A 24,000-nucleotide genomic window follows, 5' to 3' on the forward strand; every position below is an offset into this window, starting at 1 on the left:
GCTAACACAATGCTAAAGCCTATGGGATTTTAATGTTCATCGCTAATGACGCTAACACGATGCTAAAGCCTATGGGGTTTTAATGATCAGAGCTTAAGATGCTAACACGATGCTAAAGTTGATGGGTTTTTAATGATCAGAGCTTAAGATGCTAACACGATGCTAATGTTGATGGGTTTTTAATAATCATAGCTAAAGATGCTAACACAGGGATGGGCACCTGGCGGCGGCCCCCAGACCCCCTTTTGTAGGCCCGCGGGGGGCGGGATCTTAGTCAGGACCTCAACTTACTGTTCAGAGTTAGAAGAGTAGAATACACAATGTGCACTAACAGTCACTCAATTAGCCAATGTCAGCTAGCATTTTATACAGTAGATTAGTAAATTAGTCCAGCGGCCAGCTATCTAAACTTGTAGTAATCATGGTCGAATTACCGACCGGGATTAATTTTGTCATTCACTCTCACTCAGATATCATATTAAAAACTCCACCCTATGGCAAAATGTGTAGAATTGCAGGGAATAAGCTGTAAAACTGCTATTTTTTCTCTACGCCCCATGGCAAAATGAGTAGAATTGCATGAAATGTGTTATAAAATTGCAAAATCTTCTCTCTGCCCCATGGCAAAATGTGCAGATTTGCGGTATTCTTGCTTTAAAACCGCACAAAAAATTATACGCCCCATGGCAAATTTTTTTGTGGCCCCCACCTCCATCAATGTTGCCCATCCCTGTGCTAACACAATGCTACAGCTTTTCACAAACCATGTGGTCCTGATTAAGAGCAGTAAAAAGCAGTTACCCAGAGCTTTCTTCATGTGCCAAGCCACATGTACGTTATATCTGCCCTGTCAGGGTTAGACACAGAACACCACAACCCAGCCCTGAACTGCCCTAGCCTATGATACGCGCAGCAGTGTATTTTCACCCCACTGTCATTTCCTGGAAACTAAGAGAGACTTGGGAACACAAAATGCTGCAGCACCACCTCAGCCTTTAGAATGGGACGCCACTGTCTCTAGGGCAACCACGGAAGGTTCATGGCTCCTATGGCAACCGGGGGAAAGGGGACGTCCCTGCCCAGAACATCCAACCAATGGTCACTCACCACACAGGGTAACAATGTGATTACCAAGAACAGGTGGCCCTTTCACCAATCCAACCTACCCTACAACTGCGTCCCAAATTTCACCCTATTCCCTATATAGTGCCCTACTTTTGATGGGCCCAGGTCAATAGTAGTGCACTATATAGAGAATAGGGTGCCATTTCAGATGCCGCCAGTCTACCAGTCCCACCAAATCCATTTAGGCTGTCATATGGCCTGATGCTATGGTAATGAGATGCATTAGGTTAATGATATGAGTGGTTTCTGTGTTTGAAGTCTGGCCAGGGCTGGTGGTGTCTGAGAGCATACTCTATTTAGTGTGTGGCACAGATTGAAAGGAAGGTAACTGCCAGAGAGATGGGGGAGGGGGGAGAGGGAAAGAGGGGGGAGAGAGAGAGAGAGAGAGATGGAAATTGAAATTGAATGTTTTAACATTCAAATAAAAATATTTAGTTTATTGTATTCCATTGAATTCAATCTCTGATAGAGAGACAGTTTTTGTTGTACGTTTTCCATCAAGATTTACTAAGAATACTTTATTCTCTCTCTGTTTTTCCATGGCGCATCAGATATCATGTGCTCTGTGATTTTGTGGTCAGCTTTCTGGCTGCGTCTCCCTGTTTTCAACTCCTCTGGGACGTTGTGTTTGAAGCTCTCTGCCATTGTTCTGTGGTTCAGGAAATGTGGCTGGCGCACACACAAACACACATACACACATTACACACATCACACACATCACACACAGACACACACACATCACACACTCACTCACTCACTCACACACACACAAACACACACACATCACACACAGACACACACATACATCACACACTCACTCATTCACTCACTCACAAGCCCCATAATTGTCTCCCAATAGTAGCTGGATATCTCTCTCTCTCTCTCTCTCTCTCTCTCTCTCTCTCTCTCTCTCTCTCTCTCTCTCTCTCTCTCTCTCTCTCTCTCTCTCTCTCTCTCTCTCTCTCTCTCTCTCTCTCTCTCTCTCTCTCTCTCTCTCTCTCTCTCTCTCTCTCTCCCCTCTCTTTCTAAGCAGCAGCTCCTTTCTAGGTGCCAAGCTCTGTCAGAATGATGAAGGTCCATCATTACAGCTCCTCATGTCATCTCAGATGGATGGAGCTGTCCTCTCTCTCCTGGGAGACTGGGGTTGTCCCAAATGGCACCCTATTCCTTACTGTACATAGTGGGCCTTGGCCAACATTTGTGCACTATATAGGGAATAGGGTGCCATTTGGGATGCAATTTGATATTTTATAGCTGGTTATGTCAATACTCTCAACTCTGAAGGTGGTGTATGGAGGGGGTGGGGGGATGGATTGTGTGTGTGTGTGTGTACCAGGTGTGTGTGAAAAACATGACAAAACAAATGTAATGATGAAAAGAGGAGCGGCAGTGGCTAGAAGGCCGGTGACGACGAATGCCGAAGCCTGCCCGAACAAAGAGATGAGGCCGCTTCGGAGGGAGTCGTGACAGTGTGTGTGTTTGACCAACTGGGGACATTTTGTTGGTCCGCACAAGGTCAAATGCTATTTCTAGGGGGTTTAGGGTTATGGTTAGAATTAGTGTTAGGGTTTGAATTAGGTTTAGGGTTAGGGTTAGGAGCTGGGGTTAGCTTTAGGGTTAGGGATAAGGTTAGGTTTTTGGGTTAAGGTTAATGTTAGTGTTAAGGTTAGGGTTAGGGTTAGGGTTAGGGTTAGGGTAAATAGGATTTTGAATGGGACTGAATTGTATGTCCCCATAAGGTTAGCTGCGCAAGACTGTGTGTGTGTGTGTGTGTGTGTGTGTCAGAGTATGTGAGAAAGTTGAGCAGTCAGAAATCCCACTCATCACTCACAGTGCGCTACTTGCGCACCGCTTGGCGCTCCTTTCCAACCACTTCTCTAAAAACCGTTCTTCACTCACAGGGAAAAAAACTGCAACTCCAAATTTAACCAACACCCATCTATTTATGTGACTACCTGGACCTACCATTTGGTTTTGAAATATCATTTGAATTAAACGTTTTGAAATAAACAACAGGAAAAGGTGACTGTAATAATAATAAGAATATAATATGCCATTTAGCAGACGCTTTTATCCAAAGCGACTTACAGTCATGTGTGCATACATTTTTGTGTATGGGTGGTCCCGGGGATCGAACCCACTACCCTGGCGTTACAAGCGCCGTGCTCTACCAGCTGAGCTACAGAGGACCACTGTAAGAAGCGCTCATCGTTTCAAATAGGCTACATGTCATATTGAACAGCATATAAACACTCTAAACAGTTCAGGAGCCAGACAGGGAGCCTAAGAAGGAACGAAAATGATTTAGTTAGTCTATATTATCTCAACTATTTCAAGGCTATAGTCTACAAAGAAATACATTTTGAAGCATTTGCGAGTGCAACACACTAGGCTGGCAGGCACATTAAGCTCTCAGCATTTACATTTTTTACAAACTCGCTCCATGGCGCTCCGCTCCGCTCCGCTCCAGCTCGCTCCACTCCAGCTCTGCTCCTCACTCCGCTCCTCGCTCCAGCTCGCTCCACTCCAGCTCTGCTCCTCACTCCGCTCCAGCTCCACTCCAGCTCTGCTCCTCACTCCGCTCCTCGCTCCAGCTCGCTCCACTCCAGCTCTGCTCCTCACTCCGCTCCAGCTCCACTCCAGCTCTGCTCCTCACTCCGCTCCTCACTCCAGCTCCGCTCCACTCCAGCTCTGCTCCTCACTCCGTTCCAGCTCCACTCCAGCTCTGCTCCTCACTCCGCTCCTCGCTCCAGCTCCGCTCCGCTCTAGCTCCGCTCCGCTCCAGCTCTGCTCCTCACTCCGCTCCAGCTCCACTCCAGCTCCTCCCCAAAACTCTGCTCCTCACTCCAGCTCCAGCTCCGCTCCTCACTCCAGCTCTGCTCCGCTCCAGCTCTGCTCCTCACTCCGCTCCAGCTCTGCTCCAGTTTCACTTCCACTCCAGTTCCACAGGTTTGTATGAGCACCTGATTTACATTGACACATTTATAAAAAAGGCAATCATGGCCAATTCTGCAAACCCATCATTATAATTATGGATGTTTGGTGTGTGTGTGTGTGTGGGTATGTGTGTGTCCACTGGGACACACACAATACAGCTCACAAAGGAAGATGATATGACTGCACAGAGATAGATTCATGCCTAAGGTTGTGTCATTACCCAGAGAGCTCACTACAGATTTAAGGCGAAATTTCACGTTTTTCCAGGTCCCCAGGACGTCGGGAGACGCAGTCAAAACCGTCCACTAGAAAAATACTAAACAATTTAAAAACAAGTGCTCAGAGCTGGGATTGAACATGCAGTCTATGGAACAGGATCTCACTGTTTGGACCACTGCACCATCTGTCCATAAGGAGTTAGAAAGGCCAGTCTTAGTAAATGGCTAAACTTAACCGTGGAGTTTTTTTTCTGCTTTAACCCTATCCCAAACCTTAATCCTTAACTTAACCAATCAGAATGAATGTCTCAACTGTTAGTTTTTTTCAATCACTTTGGTAAATTTTTCAGACGCAAGTGATATATTTTCAAAACACTGAGCACAAAACAAAAAATGTATAACACTTGCAATGCCCCGTCTTATGTTCAGAACCTTTGATTGGGCATTCATTGGCGTTAAACACTTATTTTTTTGTGAAATACACTACATGAACAAATGTATGTGGACACCTGCTCATCGAACATCTCATTCCAAAATCATGGGAATTAATATGGAGATGGTCCCCCTTTGCTGCTATAACAGCCCCCACTCTTCTGGGAAGGCTTTCCACTAGATGTTGGAACATTGCTGTGGGGACTTGCTTCCATTCAGCCACAAGAGCATCTGTGAGGTCGGGCCTGATGTTGGGCGATTAGGCCTGGCTCGCAGTCTGCGTTTCAGTTCATCCTCAAGATTTTCGATGGGGTAGAGGTCAGGGCTCTGTGCAAGCCAGTGAAGTTCTTCCACACCGATCTCGACAAACCATTTCTGTATGGACCTCGCTTTGTCATGTGAAACAGGAAAGGGCCTTCCCCAAACTGTTGTCACAAAGTTGGAAGCACAGAATTGTCTAGAATGTCATTGTATACTGTAGCGTTAAGATTTCCCTTCACTGGAACAAAGGCGCCAACCATGAAAAACAGCCCCAGAGCAATTATTCCTCCTCCACCAAACTTTACAGTTGGCACTATGCATTGGGGCAGGTAGCGTTCTCCTGGCATCCACCAAACCCAGATTCGTCTGTTGGACTGCCAGATGGTGAAGCATGATTCATCACTCCAGAGAACGCGTTTCCACTGCTCCAGAGTCCAATGGCGGTGAGATTTATACCACTCCTGCCGACACTTGGCATTGAACATGGTGATCTTAGACTTGTGTGCAGCTGCTCGGCCATGGAAACCCATTTCATGAAGCTCCCGACTAACAGTTGTTGAGCTGACGTTGCTTCCAGAGGCAGTTTGGAACTCGGTAGTGAGTGTTGCAACCGAGGACAGATTATTTTTTACGCGCTATGTGCTTCAGCACTAGGCAGCCCCGTTCTGTGAGCTTGAGTGGCCTACCACTTCGTGCCTGAGCCATTGTTGCTCCTAGACATTTCCACTTCACAATAACAGCACTTACAGTTGACCGGGGCAGCTCTAGCAGGGCAGAAATTTGACGAACTGACTTGTTGGAAAGGTGGCATCCTATGACGGTGCCATGTTGAAAGTCACTGAGCTCTTCAGTAAGGCCATTCTACTGCCAATGTTTGTATATGGAGATTGCATGGCTGTGTAGACCTGTCAGCAAAGGGTGTGGCTGAAATAGTTGAATCCACTAATTTGAAGGGGTGTCCACATACTTTTGTATGTATAGTGTATGTTGGTATTGTACTTCAAACTATATGTAGGCAGGTTGCTTAGGATTCTAACCTTCTGTTTAATAAAAAAAATAGACATTCTTTGTCAAATATCAGACTCTTTAATGTTATATATAATCGTTCTATCGCAAAGCTCCCAGAAATTCTAATCTCTCTAGATGCTGAGAAGGCTTTTAATAGAGCGGAGTGGGGCTACCTATTTTAGAGAAATGTGGCTTTAGCAAAAAAATCATTACTATACTCTTCTCAATTTGCACCTGTCAGAATGAATAACACCCACTCAGACTATTTCCCTCTCTTCAGAGGCACTAGACAGTGGTGTCCAATGTCTCCCTTTATTTTTGCCATCACCATCGAGCCACTCGCTACTGCATTTAGATCCAACCCACATATAACAGGAGTGTTCAGAGGCGACATAGAACAAAGGGTCTCACTTTATGCTGATGACTTGCTTCTTTATATCGCAAACCCCAATGTATCCTTACCCATTGTGCTATCTGTTCTTAATACATTTGGTCTAGTCTCTGGTTACAAGTTAAATCTGAATAAGAGCAAGCTTTTCCCTTTAAATGCTGCAGCTCATAACTACCCATTACACACATTGCCTTTCAGAGTAGTTCTCGACAAATGTACATACTTGGGGGTACATGTCACGGACAAATTTGATAACCTTTTTTAAGGCTAATTTTTCTCCTCTCCTTACTCTGGTGGAGAAAGATTTTGAACGATGGTCACTACTTCCCCTATCATTAGCTGGTCAAATGAATTAGGTTGAAATGAATACCCTTCCTAAATTCTCCTACCTCTTTCAATGTATACCTATTTTTATTCCCAAATCTTTTTTCCTCAAACTCTGTGGGCTTATCTCAGACTTCATCTGGAATAACAAAAAAACAAAAAAATCCAAGGATCCGCAAGGTATTCTTGCAAAGGCCTAAACCCTTCTACCTAATTTCCTGTTCTATTATTAGGCAGACAACTTCTGTGTAATTCAGTATTGGATCCGTGCAGATACCACACACATCATTCCAGCATGGTTGAAGATAGAATCTTCCTCATGTATGCCATCCTCACTGGCTGCTTTAGCACATTCCCCTATTCATTCTGCTACTTCAGGTTATACTAAAAAACATTTTAGTAAAAACCACTCTCAAGATCTGGAACCAGTTTAGACGTCACTTTGGTTTGCAAACCTATTCATTAAGGGGCCCTCTACTCAGAAATCACATTTTCCGTCCATCCCTAGTACAGTGGGGGAAAAAAGTATTTAGTCAGCCACCAATTGTGCAAGTTGTCCCACTTAAAAAGATGAGAGAGGCCTGTCATTTTCATCATAGGTACACGTCAACTATGACAGACAAAATGAGAAGAAAAAAAATCCAGAAAATCACATTGTAGGATTTTTAATGAATTTATTTGCAGATTATGGTGGAAAATAAGTATTTGGTCAATAACAAAAGTTTCTCAATACTTTGTTATATACCCTTTGTTGGCAATGAAACAGGTCAAACGTTTGCTGTAAGTCTTCACAAGGTTTTCACACACTGTTGCTGGTATTTTGGCTCATTCCTTCATGCAGATCTCCTCTAGAGCAGTGATGTTTTGGGGCTGTCGCTGGGCAACACGGACTTTCAACTCCCTCCAAAGATTTTCTATGGGGTTGAGATCTGGAGACTGGCTAGGCCACTCCAGGACCTTGAAATGCTTCTTACGAAGTCACTCCTTCGTTGCCCGGGCGGTGTGTTTGGGATCATTGTCATGCTGAAAGACCCAGCCACGTTTCATATTCAATGCCCTTGCTGATGGAAGGAGGTTTTCACTCAAAATCTCATTATACATGGCCCCATTCATTCTTTCCTTTACACGGATCAGTTGTCCTGGTCCCTTTGCAGAAAAACAGCCCCAAAGCATGATGTTTCCACCCCCATGCTTCACAGTAGGTATGGTGTTCTTTGGATGCAACTCAGCATTCTTTGTCCTCCAAACACGACGAGTTGAGTTTCTACCAAAAAGTTATATTTTGGTTTCATCTGACATTTTCCCAATCCTCTTCTGGATCATCCAAATGCACTCTAGCAAACTTCAGATGGGCCTAGACATGTACTGGCTTAAGCAGGGGGACACGTCTCGCACTGCAGGATTTGAGTCCCTGGCGGCGTAGTGTGTTACTGATGGTAGGCTTTGTTACTTTGGTCCCAGCTCTCTGCAGGTCATTCACTAGGTCCCCCCGTGTGGTTCTGGGATTTTTGCTCACCGTTCTTGTGATCATTTTGACCCCACGGGGTGAGATCTTGCGTGGAGCCCCAGATCGAGGGAGATTATCAGTGGTCTTGTATGTCTTCCATTTCCTAATAATTGCTCCCACAGTTGATTTCTTCAAACCAAGCTGCTTACCTATTGCAGATTCAGTCTTCCCAGCCTGGTGCAGGTCTACAATTTTGTTTCTGGTGTCCTTTGACAGCTCTTTGGTCTTGGCCATAGTGGAGTTTGGAGTGTGACTGTTTGAGGTTGTGGACAGGTGTCTTTTATACTGATAACGAGTGGAGGACAGAGGAGCCTCTTAAAGAAGAAGTTACAGGTCTGTGAGAGCCAGAAATCTTGCTTGTTTGTAGGTGACCAAATACTTATTTTCCACCGTAATTTGCAAATAAATTCATAAAAAATCCTACAATGATGATTTTCTGGAAATTTTTTTCTCAATTTGTCTGTCATAGTTGACGTGTACCTATGATGAAAATTACAGGCCTCTCTCATCTTTTTAAGTGGGAGAACATGCACAATTGGTGGCTGACTAAATACTTTTTTTCCCCACTGTAGATGGAGCCTTCTCCATGTGGTTCAGCCTTCATTCAATGATTTGTATATTGATGGCACGTTTGCATCGTTCCAACAACTCTCAGCTAATTTCCACTTTCCGAATAGTAATTTCTTTAGATATTTACAGGTGTGCAGCTTTGTCTGTGACCTCTCAATTCCCCACTCTTCCTGTGGGCCCTCCCACTGATGCTTTTTTTAGAACCATTCCCAACTGTAAAAGGTATATTTGCGACAGGTGTCGGCAAGTCCCTGCTTCATAAATACATATGTTATGGTCCTACTCTTCTCTACATAACTATTGGTCTGCCATCGTTGATACCATAAAGCAGGGTTCTTCAATTCCGGTCCTGGAGGGCCGAAACACTTCTGTTTTTTATTTCTACCTGGTAGTTAATTGCACTCACCTGGTGTCCCAGGTCTGAATTAGTCCCTGATTAGAAGGAGAGGATGAAAAACAGAGGTGTTTTGGCCCTCCAGGACCGGAATTGAAGAACCCTGCCATAAAGTATTACAAGTGCATTTTGCTCCTACTGCCATAACATCATTATTTGGGGTAATACCTGATACTATAACCCTACCAAAATATAAATCTGACTTTGTAGCCTTTTTGAGTTTGTTGGCAAGAAGGTTGATTTTACTTCTGTGGAAATCGCCCTCTCCTCCTCATTTCGTTTGCATTAAAGATGTCTTACACTGTAGTAAATTTGAGAAGATAAAATATACTGTCACGCCCTGGCTCTAGGGACTCTTTTAAGTTGAGCCAGGGTGTGTAGAGTTTATGTTTTGTGCTCATTGTGTCTAGTCTAGTTTTGTATATCTATGTTGGCCAGAGTGGTTCTCAATCAGAGGCAACGAGTATCAGCTGTTGCTGGTTGTCTCTGATTGGGAACCATATTTAGTCAGGTGGTTTTCCCACAGTGTTTGTGGGATCTTGTTCCGTGTTGGTTTGTACCTGTGGACGTCACGTATCGATTTGTTCGTTTATCATTTAATAAATAAGTATGTTCACCTTCCATGCTGCGCCTTGGTCCTCTATATCCGACGATCGTGAAAGAAGATCCCACCAATACAGGACCAAGCAGCGTGCCCAGGCAGGAGAGGAGAAGCGGCGCCAACCGGGCAGTCGTCGGACAGGCGAGGGGCACCCCCAAGACATTTTTAGGGGGGGGCACATGGCAGGGACGACGGGGCCACTGGAGGCAGATAAGGGGCGAGTTGGTGGACGAGGAGAGAAGGCCACCGGGTTACGGGAGCCATTGGTGTATAGAGGGAAGGAAAATGTAGAGGCACGGCGAGAGGTACTGAAGTGTGTCGCCAGTCCGGTCCGGCCCGTTCCTGTCGATCGAGCCAAGCCTATGGTGCGCGTCGCCAGCCCGGCCCGGCCTGTTCCTGTCCATCGCGCCAAGCCTATGGTGCGCGTCGCCAGCCCGGCCCGGCCTGTTCCTGCTCCCCGCACCAAGCCAATGGTGCGCGTCGCCAGCCTGGTCCGGCCTGTTCCTGCTCCCCGCACCAAACCTGTGGTGTGCATCGCCAGCCCGTGCCCGTTTCACCGGTGCCTGGTCAGGTACCGGTCAGCTGCTCCACACCGGAGCCTGAGCAATCCGCTCCACCGAAGTCCAGTCCAGCTCCAGCCAGTGGGGCTAGACCAGACCAGGGGCACTACGGGGGGGTTAGTAGAGGGTGGTGGTCAAGCCCGGAACCGCCTCCGAGGAGGAATGCCCACCCAGCCCTCCCCTGTTCGGTGATGTTTAGGCGCGGTCGCAGTCCGCGCCTTTAGGGGGGGGTACTGTCACGCCCTGGCTCTAGGGACTCTTTTAAGTTGAGCCAGGGTGTGTAGAGTTTATGTTTTGTGCTCGTTGTGTCTAGTCTAGTTTTGTATATCTATGTTGGCCAGAGTGGTTCTCAATCAGAGGCAACGAGTATCAGCTGTTGCTGGTTGTCTCTGATTGGGAACCATATTTAGTCAGGTGGTTTTCCCACAGTGTTTGTGGGATCTTGTTCCGTGTTGGTTTGTGTTTTGCACCTGTGGACGTCACGTATCGATTTGTTGTTTTGTTCGTGTATCATTTAATAAATAAGTATGTTCACCTTCCACGCTGCGCCTTGGTCCTCTATATCCGACGATCGTGACATATACCCTACGGGGTTCTTCTGAGATTCTACCGAATGTGGCAGCCTTTCTTTACCTATGTAGAGACACTGCAACTTCCCTCTACTCTACCTTTGTATTTAATTTGTCTACCTTTGTGAGTGTTTAATATTAGCCTGACTTATTATAATAATTTTTCTAATCATTTTGAAGACTAGCTATGTTTTGTTTTTGTGCACTTTGTTGTTTCTAATGTATGTTTTGTTATGAAAGTGTTACTTAAGTATTTTATATTTTGTATGGGTATATACATGCCTACCTCATTCAAAAGCATTTTCCCATGGTATATATCGAATATATAAAATCATGTGCAATGTTACTGTATTTCAAGCATTGTTTACACTGTAACTGTGGGGAAAAAAAACAATAAAAAAAACCTTCTCAAAAAGCTTCTTAGAGGAGGTGCTTCCACAATATTGTGATTTGAACCACATACAAGGTAAAGTATTGTATTCTTCACACAGTAAGACATTATCCCAGGACGCTACCTTTTTAATGTCACTTGAACCGATGTGGATGTGGTGGAGGAGTCAGGCGCAGGACACAGAGGTTAAGTCCAACAGACTTTAATCGTCTAAATAATCTTGAGGAAAAAACCCGACCTCGAATAACACCAAGAGGCGAGGGAAAATTACGCACACGCGTAAACACTAAACACGAAACAAAACAGAGTGCAAACACGTAGCTCTGACAAAGTGGCAGCAAAAACAACACACAATCAGTCTAGTGCAAAAACACGGAACTTATAAGACACGTAATCAACACACAAATGGACACAGGTGTAACAGACAGACAAAAGCAATCAAATAACGAAACATAGAGCGATGGCAGCTAGTACTCCGGGGACGGCGAACGCCGAAGCATGCCCGAACCAGGAGGAGGAGCAGTCTCGGCAGAATCCGTGACAGTACCCCCCTTGACGCGCGGCTCCAGCCGTGCGCCGACCCGGCCTCGGGACGGCCAGGAGGACGCGGACCTGGGCGCGTGGGATGCCCACGGTGGAACTCAGTCAGGAGGGATGGATCGAGTATGTCCCTCCTGGGCACCCAGCACCGTTCCTCCGGACCGTACCCCTCCCACTCCACGAGATACTGGAGACCACTCATCCGGCGCCTCGAGTCCAAGATGGTCCGGACCCTGTACGCCGGGGCCCCCTCGATGTCCAAAGGGGGCAGAGGGGTCTCTCCTATCTCATCTTCTTGGAGTGGGCCAGCTACCACCGGCCTGAGAAGAGACACATGGAACGAGGGGTTAATATTTTTATACTCTATAGGCAGTTGTAACCTGTAACACACCTCGTTCAATCTTCTCAGGACTTTGAAGGGCCCCCACAAACCGCCCGACCCAGCTTCCGGCAGGGCAGGCGGAGGGGCAGGTTTCGGAGTCGAGAGCCAGACTCGATCTCCCGGTGCGTACACCGGTCCCTCACTGCGGTGGCGATCGGCGCTCGCCTTTTGTTGACGGATGGCACGCTGCAGATGGACATGGGCAGCGTCCCACGTCTCCTCCGAGCGCCGAATCCACTCGTCCACCGCAGGGGCCTCGATCTGGCTCTCGTGCCATGGTGCCAGGACCGGCTGATAACCTAAAACACACTGGAAAGGTGTTAAATTGGTGGAGGAGTGGCGGAGAAAGTTCTGGGCCATCTCTGCCCAGGGGATGAACCTAGACCACTCCTCCGGCCGGTCCCGGCAATAGGACCTCAAAAACCTACCCACATCCTGGTTGACACGTTCCACCTGCCCATTGCTCTCTGGGTGGTACCCCGAGGTAAGGCTTACCGAGACCCCCAACCGTTCCATGAACGCTCCCCAAACTCTGGAGGTGAACTGGGGACCTCGGTCAGACACAATATCCTCGGGGACCCCCATAGTGCCGGAACACATGGGTAAATAGGGCCTCAGCGGTTTGTAGGGCAGTAGGGAGACCCGGCATTGGAAGGAGACGACAGGCCTTGGAAAACCGATCCACAACGACCAAAATGGTGGTATTCCCCTGGGAGGGGGTAGGTCTGTTACGAAATCCACCGATAGGTGGGACCATGGTCGTTGTGGAACGGGCAGGGGATGTAGCTTACCCCTGAGCAAATGTCTAGGCGCCTTACACTGGGCACACACCGAGCAGGAGGAGACATAAACCCTCACATCCCTAGCTAACGTTGGCCACCAGTATTTCATGCTAAGACAGTGCACGGGTCCGGCCAATACCTGGATGTCCAGAGGAGGGTGATGTATGAGCCCAATAAATAAGACGATCACGAACCTCGAGCGGAACGTCGTCCGCCCCACAGGACACTCGGGGGAGTAGGGTCGGTACGCAGTGCCCGCTCGATTTCCGCATCGACCTCCCCATACCACCGGAGCCACCAAACAAGACTCCGGCAATATGGAAGTAGGCTCGTTGGACCTCTCCTCTGTGTCATACCGCCGGGACAGGGGCGTCTGCCTTACCATTCTGGGACCCTGGGATGTATGTGATCTTAAAAACAAACCGGGTTAGGAACATGTTCCACCTAGCCTGACGAGGGTTCAATCTCCTAGCTGCCCGGATGTACTCCAGGTTACGGTGATCAGTCAGAATGAGGAAAGGGTGTTGAGCCCCCTCAAGCCAATGCCTCCACACCTTTAGGGCCTGGACTACGGCTAACAGCTCCCTGTCCCCAACATCATAGTTGCGCTCTGCCGAGCTGAGCTTCTTGGAGTAGAACGCACAGGGGCGGAGTTTAGGTGGCGTGCCGGACCGTTGTGACAGGACTGCCCCAATACCGGTCTCGGACGCGTCTACCTCTACTTGGAATGGTAAAGAGGGATCCGGATGCGCCAGCACCGGAGCCGAGGTGAACAGGTTCTTAAGGTTGACAAATGCCCTGTCCGCCTCAGCCGACCACTGCAAACGAACGGACCCCCCTTTAGCAGGGACGTAATGGGAGCTGCAACCTGTCCAAAACCCAGAATAAACCTCCGGTAGTAATTAGCAAAACCAAGAACTGCTGCACCTCTTTTACAGTGGTTGGAGTTTGCCAATTACGCACGGCCGATACCGGTCTACCTCTATCTCCACACCAGACGCGGACAACTGATAACCCAAAAAGGAGACGGACTCCTGGAAGAACAGGCATTTCTCTGCCTTGACATACAAGTCATGCTCCAACAGTCTTCTCAACACTCAGCGCACCTGGGCTACATGCTCGGCTCGTGTAGAAGAGTACACTAGGATGTCGTCGATGTAAACTACTACACCCTGCCCATGCATGTCCCGGAAAATCTCGTCAACAAAGGATTGGAAGACTGAAGGAGCATTCATTAACCCGTATGGCATGACGAGATACTCGTAATGACCCGAGGTGGTGCTAAATGCTGTTTTCCATTCATCCCCCCTCCCTAATGCGCACTCAGATTGTACGCGCTCCTGAGATCCAACTTTGTGAAGAATCGCGCTCGCGTAATGATTCCGTTATCGTACGCAATCAGTTCAAGTGGGTAACTGTATTTAACTGTGATCTGATTGAGACTACGGTAATCAATACGCGGCGCAAACCCCCGTCCTTCTTCTTCACAAAGAAGAAACTTCGAGGAGACCGGGGAAGTGGAGGACCGTATGTATCCCTGTGCCAAGGACTCGGCTATGTAAGTCTCCATAGCCGCTGTTTCCTCTTGAGACAGGGGATACACACGACTCCGTGGCAGAGCCGCTCCTGTTTGGAGATTTATCGCACAGTCCCCCTGTCTATGAGGAGGTAGCCGTGTTGCCCTCGATTTGCTGAACACGAGTGCTAAATCACTTATACTCAGGGGGAATGCGCAGTGCGGGCACTTGGTTCGGACTCTCTACCGAGGTCGCCCCTACGGAAACACCTAGACATCTCCCTACACACTGGGCAGACCACTCCATAAGAGCCCTCTGTTGCCACGCTATGGTAGGATCATGGGTGCTTAACCAGGGAAGGCCCAACACCACGGGGTACGCAGGAGAGTCAATCAGATAAAACTGAATTATCTCCTCATGACCCCCCTGCGTCGTCATCGTCAGTGGTGCTGTGACCTCCCTGATCAGGCCCGACCCCAACGGCCGGCTGTCTAACGCGTGGACAGGAAATGGAGCTTCTACCGGCCGAAGGGGAATTCCTAACCTACAGCAAAATGCCCGATCAATAAAGTTCCCAGCTGCGCCTGAATCTACTAGCGCCTTATGCTGGGAATGAGGTGCCACCTGTGGAAAACTCACAGGAATACTCATGTGACCAACAGAAAGCTCTGAGTAAGTGGGGCGCCTACTCACCTGAAATGACTCCCCAGTGCGTGGCCTGTTGTCACCTCTCCCAGGAGACCCTCCCCAGCACCTGGCCGCGGTGTGTCCTCCACGACCACAGGTGGTGCAGGGGATGGCCCCCCTCGGGTTCCCTCTCCTCCTCTCTCTAGCGCCAGCACCCCGAGCTCCATGGGAATCGGCTCGGGAGGTGCTGGAGGGTGGAATGGACGACCCCCACTCGGGGACGTCTGCGGGTAGCCAGCAGGGTGTCTAGACGGATGGAAATGTCCACCAACTGGTCAACGACAGGTTGGTGTCCCTGCAGGCCAGCTCACACGAACGTCCTCTCGTAGGCTACACCGGTAGTGGTCGATGAGGGCCCTCTCATTCCACCCCGCATCCGCCGCTAGTGTCCGGAACTCCAGTGCGAACTCCTGTGCGCTCCTCTTCCCCTGTCGGAGGTGGAATAGACGCTCTCCCACCGCTTTCCCCTCAGGTGGATGATCGAAGACAGCCCTGAAGCGGCGGGAGAACTCCACGTAGGTGATGGTTGCGGCGTCTATTCCCCTCCATTCGGCGTTGGCCCACTCCAACGCCTTGCCGGAGAGACAGGAGATGAGGGCGGAGACGCCTCGTATCCCGAGGGCGCCGGGTGTATGGTGGCAAGGTAAAGTTCCACCTGCAGGAGGAATCCCTGACACCCGGCTGCAGAACCGTCATATGCCCTCGGGAGCGAGCCGAATGCCACTGGGTTCCGGTGCTGAGAGAGGAGGACTGGCCGTTGGTGATGGGATGTTGTAAGAGTGCGTGGGCACCTCCCGATTCACCAATCGGCGCAGAGTGTTGGACACCTCGTCCATGGCGGCCCCGAGTTGCCGGATCATGGTGTCCTGGTAGTTGATCCGGTCTTCCAGGGATTCGGGTGCCGCCGCCGTTCCTGCTGACTCCATGCGGGTGTGTTGTTCTGTCACTTGAACCGATGTGGATGTGGTGGAGGAGTCAGGCGCAGGACACAGAGGTTAAGTCCAACAGACTTTAATCGTCTAAATAATCTTGAGGAAAAAACCCGACCTCGAATAACACCAAGAGGCGAGGGAAAATTACGCACACGCGTAAACACTAAACACGAAACAAAACAGAGTGCAAACACGTAGCTCTGACAAAGTGGCAGCAAAAACAACACACAATCAGTCTAGTGCAAAAACACGGAACTTATAAGACACGTAATCAACACACAAATAGACACAGGTGTAACAGACAGACAAAAGCAATCAAATAACGAAACATAGAGCGGTGGCAGCTAGTACTCCGGGGACGGCCTGCCCGAACCAGGAGGAGGAGCAGTCTCGGCAGAATCCGTGACATTTAAGCTTTTTTAAATTAAATGTACAGATTAAGTCAGAAGTTTACATACACTTAGGTTGGAGTCATTAAAACTCATTTTTCAACCACTCCACAAATTTCTTGTTAACAAACTATAGTTTTGGCAAGTCGGTTAGGACATCTACTTTGTGCTTGACACAAATACATTTTCCAACAATTGTTTACAGACAGATTATTTCACTTATAATTCACTGTATCACAACTACACTAAGTTGACTGTGCCTTTAAACAGCTTGGAAAATTCCAGAAAATGATGACATGGCTTTAGAAGCTTCTGATAGGTTTAATTTACATAATTTGAGTCAATTGGAGGTGTACCTGTGGCTGTATTTCAAGGCTTACCTTCAAACTCAGTGCCTATTTGCTTGACATCATGGGAAAATCAAAAGAAATCAGCCAAGACCTCAGAAAAAAAATTGTAGACCCCCACAAGTCTGGTTCATCCTTGGGAGCAATTTCCAAACGCCTGAAAGTACCACGTTCATCTGTACAAACAATAGTAGGCAAGTATAAACACCATGGGACCACGCAGCCGTCATACCGCTCAGGAAGGAGACGCGTTCTGTCTCCTAGAGATGAACATACTTTGGTGCGAAAAGTGCAAATCAATCCCAGAACAACAGCAAAGGACTTGTGAAGATGCTGGAGGAAACAGGTACAAAAGTATCTACATCCACAGTAAAACAAGTCCTATATCGACATAACCTGAAAGGCCGCTCAGCAAGGAAGAAGCCACTGCTCCAAAACCGCCATAAAAAAGCCAGACTACTGTTTGCAACTGCACATGGGGACAAAGATCGTACTTTTTGGAGAAATGTCCTCTGGTCTGATGAAACAAAAATAGCACTGTTTGGCCATAATGACCATCGTTATGTTTGGAGGAAAAAGGGGGGTGCTTGCAAGCCGAAGAACACCATCCCAACCGTGAAGCACAGGGGTGGCAGCATCATGCTGTGGGGGTGCTTTGCTGCAGGAGGGACTGGTGTACTTCACAAAATAGATGGCATCATGGGGAAGGAAAATTATGTGTATATATTGATGCAACATCTCAAGACATCAGTCAGGAAGTTAAAGCTTGGTCGCAAATGAGTCTTCAAAATGGACAATGACCCCAAGCTTACTTCCAAAGTTGTGGCAAAATGGCTTAAGGACAACAAAGTCAAGGTATTGGAGTGGCCATCACAATGCCCTGACCTCAATCCCATAGACAATTTGTGGGCAGAACTGAAAAAGCATGTGCAAGCAAGGAGGCCTACAAACCTGACTAAGATACACCAGCTCTGTCAGGAGGAATGGGAAGCTTGTGGAATGCTACCCGAAACGTTTGACCCAAGTTAAACATTTGAAAGGCAATGCTACCAAATACTAATTGAGTGTATGTAAACTTCTGTCCCACTGGGAATGTGATGAAAGAAATAAAAGCTGAAAGAAATAATTCTCTCTACTATTATTCTGACATTTCACATTCTTAAAATAAAGTGGTGATCCTAACTGACCTAAGACAGGGAATTCTTACTAGGATTAAATGTCAGGAATTGTGAAAAACTGAGTTTAAATGTATTTGGCTAAGGTGTATGTAAAATTCCGACTTCAACTGTACGTAAACTAGTCACTACACAATTTTGGTTCAGTAGTTATCAGTTTTGAGAAGTTTGATTATGCGCTAATTAAATGTATTGTTAACAAATGACAAAAAAATATTACAAAAAGTAATGTGAATATTGCATTACGAAAGGCAGGTAGTTAGATTGAATATGAATGCAAATTGAAAGAGCGATTTGGTGCAGTGAACAAAATACTTTGTGAATTTGTTTGTTGTACTCAGTCAATTGAAAATGTGCTTAGAGTTTTGAAACATGAGCCATTTTGATGATCTGTTTAGATTTGTGTGCTTAAAGTTGTGAAAATGTACCACATACTGTACTTGTGAAAATTGCACCAAAGTGATTGAAAAAACTGTAACCAATTGGAATTAATGCCTGAGCTTAACCCTAGAGTTGTTTCTGTTTTAACCCTTATCCCAAACCTTAACCATTAATTATACGGTGTGAGGGAGGGAGGGAGAGAGAGAGAGAGAGAGAGAGAGAGAGAGAGAGAGAGAGAGGGATAGAGAGAGAGAGAGGCAGAGGCAGAGGGAGAGAGAGAGAAGTGCGAGAGAGACAGAGAGAGTGATGGAGGGCAAGATGCTGATTCACTGATCTGATTTAAACGTATTGATCCTCTGGGTTTGCTGACTCCCTCTCCCACTGTGTGTGTGTGTGTGTGTGTGTGTGTGTGTGTGTGTGTGTGACCTTTAGAAGGTCCATTGACCTTTTAGGAACCTCGACCACTAGATTTAACATAGTTTCTCTCTTCACTTGACCTTACAGACAAATAGCTGTGGAGAATATCAACTCTGTTTACTATAACAACCCACACGTAGTCTCTCTCGCTCTCTCTCTCTCTCTCTCTCTCTCCATTCCTCTGTCTTTCGATCTCCCTCTATCCCTCTCTTTCTCCTCTCTCCCTCTTTTTCTCTCTCTCTCTCTCTCTCTTCTCGTGGATGAAATGTAGGAAAATGCCTTTTGTTCCGTCTCATTTTATCTATAATGAAGGAATCGTTTCTGGATCTCTGGAAAATGAGTTTTCCACTGTCTTTATTTTCACATCACAGCAAACTGTTAGCCGAGTGTCCACAAACTGCATACCCGACACCCAGAAACACACTCACGCACGCAAATACACACACACACACACACACACACACACACACACACACACACACACACACACACACACACACACACACACACACACACACACACACACACACACACACCATGTTTATGTCTGCCTGTCTGTAATGAGGGTGGGATGTTCTGTCTGGAGAAGCAGGGAGGAGGAAACTTAATGAAACCCAACAAAGTTCCTTTCTGTCAGAACAACCACTAAATAACCCTCTGAGCTCCCCATAAAACACTAATTGGCTAATTTCAAACAGTTTACTGTGGAAGTAGGGCAGATGTGATCAACTGGGTCCATATCCGGGATATAGACTAGCTTTGCCACCTAAGCTAAAGCTGAGGAATTACTGTAGCTTGGTGCAATTAGTTTTGTATCTCGTTTTTACCATGGTTGTTCATGTAGAATAGTTTGAGTGTTCAGTCTTCAACCTAATCCACCGTCTCTCTCTCTTTCTTCCTTTCTCTCTCTTTCTCTCTTTCTCTCTCCCTTTCTCTCTCTCTTTCCTCCTCTCCCTCTCTATCCCCTTCTCTTCCCCCTCCCTCTCCCCCTCTCTCTCTCTCTCTCTCTCCCCCCTCTCTATCTCTCTCCAGTGTGTGGGTGTGACCTGGCTAGATCTGGGTTCTTTCAGAAGAGTGGTGAGTACATCTGTACGTCAGATTACCAGCGTCTGTACGGGACGCGCTGTGACCGCTGTGATGGATTCATCACCGGGGAGGTGGTCTCCGCTCTGGGGAGGACATACCACCCTACCTGCTTCGTCTGCAGTGTCTGCAGGTACACACACACACACACACACACAAACACACACTTATCCTGATTGATCAATGTGATCAAGCGAAACAGTGAGGGTGAGGTTTAGCTCTTTTGTAGTTAGCGCTCAGTGAACTGGTATTTTGAAAATGCAGCAGAGATGGTGGGAGACCGAGACGGGGAGCGTGCTGTCAGAGTAGGACAGAAATAGCATCACTGCTTTTGTGTCCAGAGTAATGCAGCTTCCATTAAATATGTAGAGTAAAAAGATGAAAGGCTGACGTTGCAGAGAGACTGGAGGAAGAGACACACGCAGGTAACAGCAAAGTCACACACACACACACACACACACACACACACACACACACACACACACACACACACACACACACACACACACACACACACACACACACACACACTCCTTTAGTCTAGTATATCTAAGAACATCAGCTATCTGAAAGCATCCAAACATGGTCTCCAGACATGCTAGACAGTATGTAGGCCATCCAAGGGCATCTTCCTCACGACCAGACATGATACCTGCTCTCACATCCAATATTCACTGACAACACACAGTCTTCTCTGGCTAAAGTAAGGGGTTATTCCTGTGTCTATCTAAAGCTGGGCTTTATAGGCTTTTGAGTTTATTTTTATCTCAGTCACAGTGAAACCAGTTTGTTTAGTGTGTGTGTGTGTGTGTGTGTGTGTGTGTGTGTGTGTGTGTGTGCTGTGTCCTCATCCCAGCATGGCATGAGAGCGTTGGTTGTGCAGTGATGAGGACAATGACCAGGTGGCACCAGCTGTGGTGTCTCCCCTGGGCACAGTGTGGTTGTGCGTGCATATGTGCATACGTGCCTATGTGTACGCGAGTGTGTGTTTAATCAGTGTGTATCTCCCCCCATGCAGGAAGCCGTTCCCTATCGGAGACAGAGTGACGTTCAGTGGGAAGGACTGTGTGTGTCAGCAGTGTTCTCACACACTCGTCACCTCCAACGAACCAATCAAGATCCATGGACCCAGCCGTAAGCCCCGCCCTCATAACGTCATGAACCAGAGGTCTTCACGGGTCCAAAAAGTTGTCTCTCTCTCGCTTTTTTTCTCTCACCCCCCTATTCTCTCCCTCTTCTCGTCGCCTTTTTCCCTCCTCCCCTCCCTCCCCATCCCCCTCTCTCCCCTCCTCCTCCCTCTCCCACTCCTCCTCCACTCTCCCTTCTCTCTTTCCCCCTCCCCCTCCCTTCACACTCTCCCCCCTCCCTCCCCCTTCTCCGGTTCTCCCCATCTCCCCCTTCTCCCCCTCTCCCTCTCACCCTTATCTCCCTCCCTCCCCCTCTCACCCTTATCGCCCTCCCTCCCCCTCCTCCCTCTCCCCATCTCCCCCCTCTCTCTCCCTCTCCCCATCTCCCCCTCTCTCTCCCCCTCCATCTCTCCCTCCCTCCCCTCTCCCTCTCCCCCTTCTCTCCCTCTCCCTCTCCTCCCTCTCCCTCTCCCCATCCCCCTCCTCTCCCCTCCCTCTCCCCATCTCCCCCTCCTCTCTCCCTACCTCCCACCCCTCCTCCCTCTCTCTCCAGACTGTTCAGGGTGTGGAGAGGATATAAAACAGGGACAGTCTCTGCTGGCGTTGGAGAAACAGTGGCATGTCAGCTGCTTCAAGTGTCACACCTGCAACATGGTCCTCACTGGAGAGTACATCAGCAAGTCAGTACACACACACACACACACATGCACGCTCATAACGAACAGACACACACACACACAACCACACACACACAGCCGTATATACACACAGACACGTGGGCATGCACACACACACAAACAAACAGACACACCACACACACACACAGACAAACACACCATTGATGGTAATTTTTTGCATTTGTGTTTCAGGGACAACGTGCCGTACTGTGAGTCTGATTACCACGCCCAGTTTGGGATTAAGTGTGAGACGTGTAGCAGATACATCAGTGGACGGGTACTGGAGGTGAGCACTGACACTCTCCCACTGGGGACCTATACTGTCCTGTGTGGCCCTCACCTCACCTCACCTCACCTCACCTCACCTCACCTCACCTCTCCTCTCCTCTCCTCTCCTCTCCTCTCCTCTCCTCTCCTCTCCTCTCCTCTCCTCTCCTCTCCTCTCCTCTCCTCTCCTCTCCTCTCCTCTCCTCTCCTCTCCTCTCCTCTCCTCTCCTCTCCTCTCCTCTCCTCACCTCACCTCACCTCACCTCACCTCTCCTCTCCTCTCCTCTCCTCTCCTCTCCTCTCCTCTCCTCTCCTCTCCTCTGTGTGTGTGAAGTACTCTGTGCCTCTCCCTCAGTCTCTCTCTCTCTGGGTTATGAACAGCTTCTACAACACGGCTGGCTTTATCTGCTGGCCTGTGGTGGGTGTGTGTCTCTGTGTGTGTTTATGGTATGTGTTTGTGCCTGTATATGTTCATGGTGTATGTGTGTGTGTGTGTGTGTGTGCCTGTGTGCTTGTGTGTGTGTTTCTGGTGTGTGTAGAGCTAGCAGGCCTCTCTCTGCCCTCCTGCCTCTCTGTATCTTAGAGCTAGCAGGCCTCTCTTCTTCCTCCTGCCTCTCTGTCTCTGTCTCCAAGGGCTAATATACCATTAGAGCTAGCAGGCCTCTCTCTCCCCCCTCCTGCCTCTCTGTATCTTAGAGCTAGCAGGCCTCTCTCTCCCCTCCTGCCTCTCTGTATCTTAGAGCTAGCAGGCCTCTCTCTCCCCTCCTGCCTCTCTGTATCTTAGAGCTAGCAGGCCTCTCTCTTCCTTCCTGCCTCTCTGTATCTTAGAGCTAGCAGGCCTCTCTCTCCCCCCTCCTGCCTCTCTGTATCTTAGAGCTAGCAGGCCTCTCTCCTCCCTCCTGCCTCTCTGTATCTTAGAGCTAGCAGACCTCTCTCCCCTCCTGCCTCTCTGTATCTTAGAGCTAGCAGGCCTCTCTCTCCCCTCCTGCCTCTCTGTATCCTAGAGCTAGCAGGCCTCTCTCTCTTCCCTCCTGCCTCTCTGTATCTTAGAGCTAGCAGGCCTCTCTCTCCCCTCCTGCCTCTCTGTATCTTAGTGCTAGCAGGCCTCTCTCTACCCTCCTGCCTCTCTGTATCGTAGAGCTAGCAGGTCTGTCTCTACCCTCCTGCCTCTCTGTATCTTAGAGCTAGCAGGCCTCTCTCTCTCCCCTCCTGCCTCTCTGTATCCTAGAGCTAGCAGGCCTCTCTCTCTCCCCTCCTGCCTCTCTGTATCTTAGAGCTAGCAGGCCTCTCTCTCTCCCCTCCTGCCTCTCTGTATCCTAGAGCTAGCAGGCCTCTCTCTCTTCCCTCCTGCCTCTCTGTATCTTAGAGCTAGCAGGCTTCTCTCTACCCTCCTGCCTCTCTGTATCTTAGAGCTAGCAGGCCTCTCTCTACCCTCCTGCCTCTCTGTATCTTAGAGCTAGCAGGCCTCTCTCTACCCTCCTGCCTCTCTGTACCTTAGAGCTAGCAGGCCTCTCTCGGTACCCTCCTGCCTCTCTGTATCTTAGAGCTAGCAGGCCTTTCTCTTTCCTCCTGCCTCTCTGTATCTTAGAGCTAGCAGGCCACACTCCCCTCCTGCCTCTCCGTATCTTAGAGCTAGCAGGCCTCTCTTCCCTCCCGCCTCTCTGTATCTTAGAGCTAGCAGGCCTCTCTCTCTACCCTCCTGCCTCTCTGTATCTTAGAGCTAGCAGGCCTCTCTCTCTACCCTCCTGCCTCTCTGTATCTTAGAGCTAGCAGGCCTCTCTCTCCCCCTCCTGCCTCTCTGTATCTTAGAGCTAGCAGGCCTTTCTCTTTCCTCCTGCCTCTCTGTATCTTAGAGCTAGCAGGCCACTCTCCCCTCCTGCCTCGCTGTATCTTAGAGCTAGCAGGCCTCTCTCTACCCTCCTGCCTCTCTGTATCTTAGAGCTAGCAGGCCTCTCTCTCCCCTCCTGCCTCTCTGTATCTTAGAGCTAGCAGGCCTTTCTCTTTCCTCC

At 48.5% G+C, this 24,000-nt stretch overlaps 1 protein-coding gene across 3 annotated transcripts in view; it reads left to right on the forward strand.

The window, feature by feature from the left end:
- Nucleotides 1–24,000, forward strand: part of LOC121532985 (actin-binding LIM protein 3-like) — an 89,953-nt gene that overhangs the window by 32,627 nt on the left and 33,326 nt on the right. For all 3 annotated transcript variants that reach the window (XM_041838762.2, XM_041838765.2, XM_041838768.2), the window contains exons 3-6: nt 19,870–20,053; nt 20,939–21,054; nt 21,601–21,727; nt 21,917–22,010. In XM_041838762.2, coding sequence (XP_041694696.1) covers nt 19,870–20,053; nt 20,939–21,054; nt 21,601–21,727; nt 21,917–22,010 — 521 coding nt within the window. The remainder of the gene's footprint in view (nt 1–19,869; nt 20,054–20,938; nt 21,055–21,600; nt 21,728–21,916; nt 22,011–24,000) is intronic.

This window comes from Coregonus clupeaformis, chromosome 2 (genome assembly GCF_020615455.1).
Source record: "Coregonus clupeaformis isolate EN_2021a chromosome 2, ASM2061545v1, whole genome shotgun sequence".
NCBI classification, from domain to species: domain Eukaryota; kingdom Metazoa; phylum Chordata; class Actinopteri; order Salmoniformes; family Salmonidae; genus Coregonus; species Coregonus clupeaformis.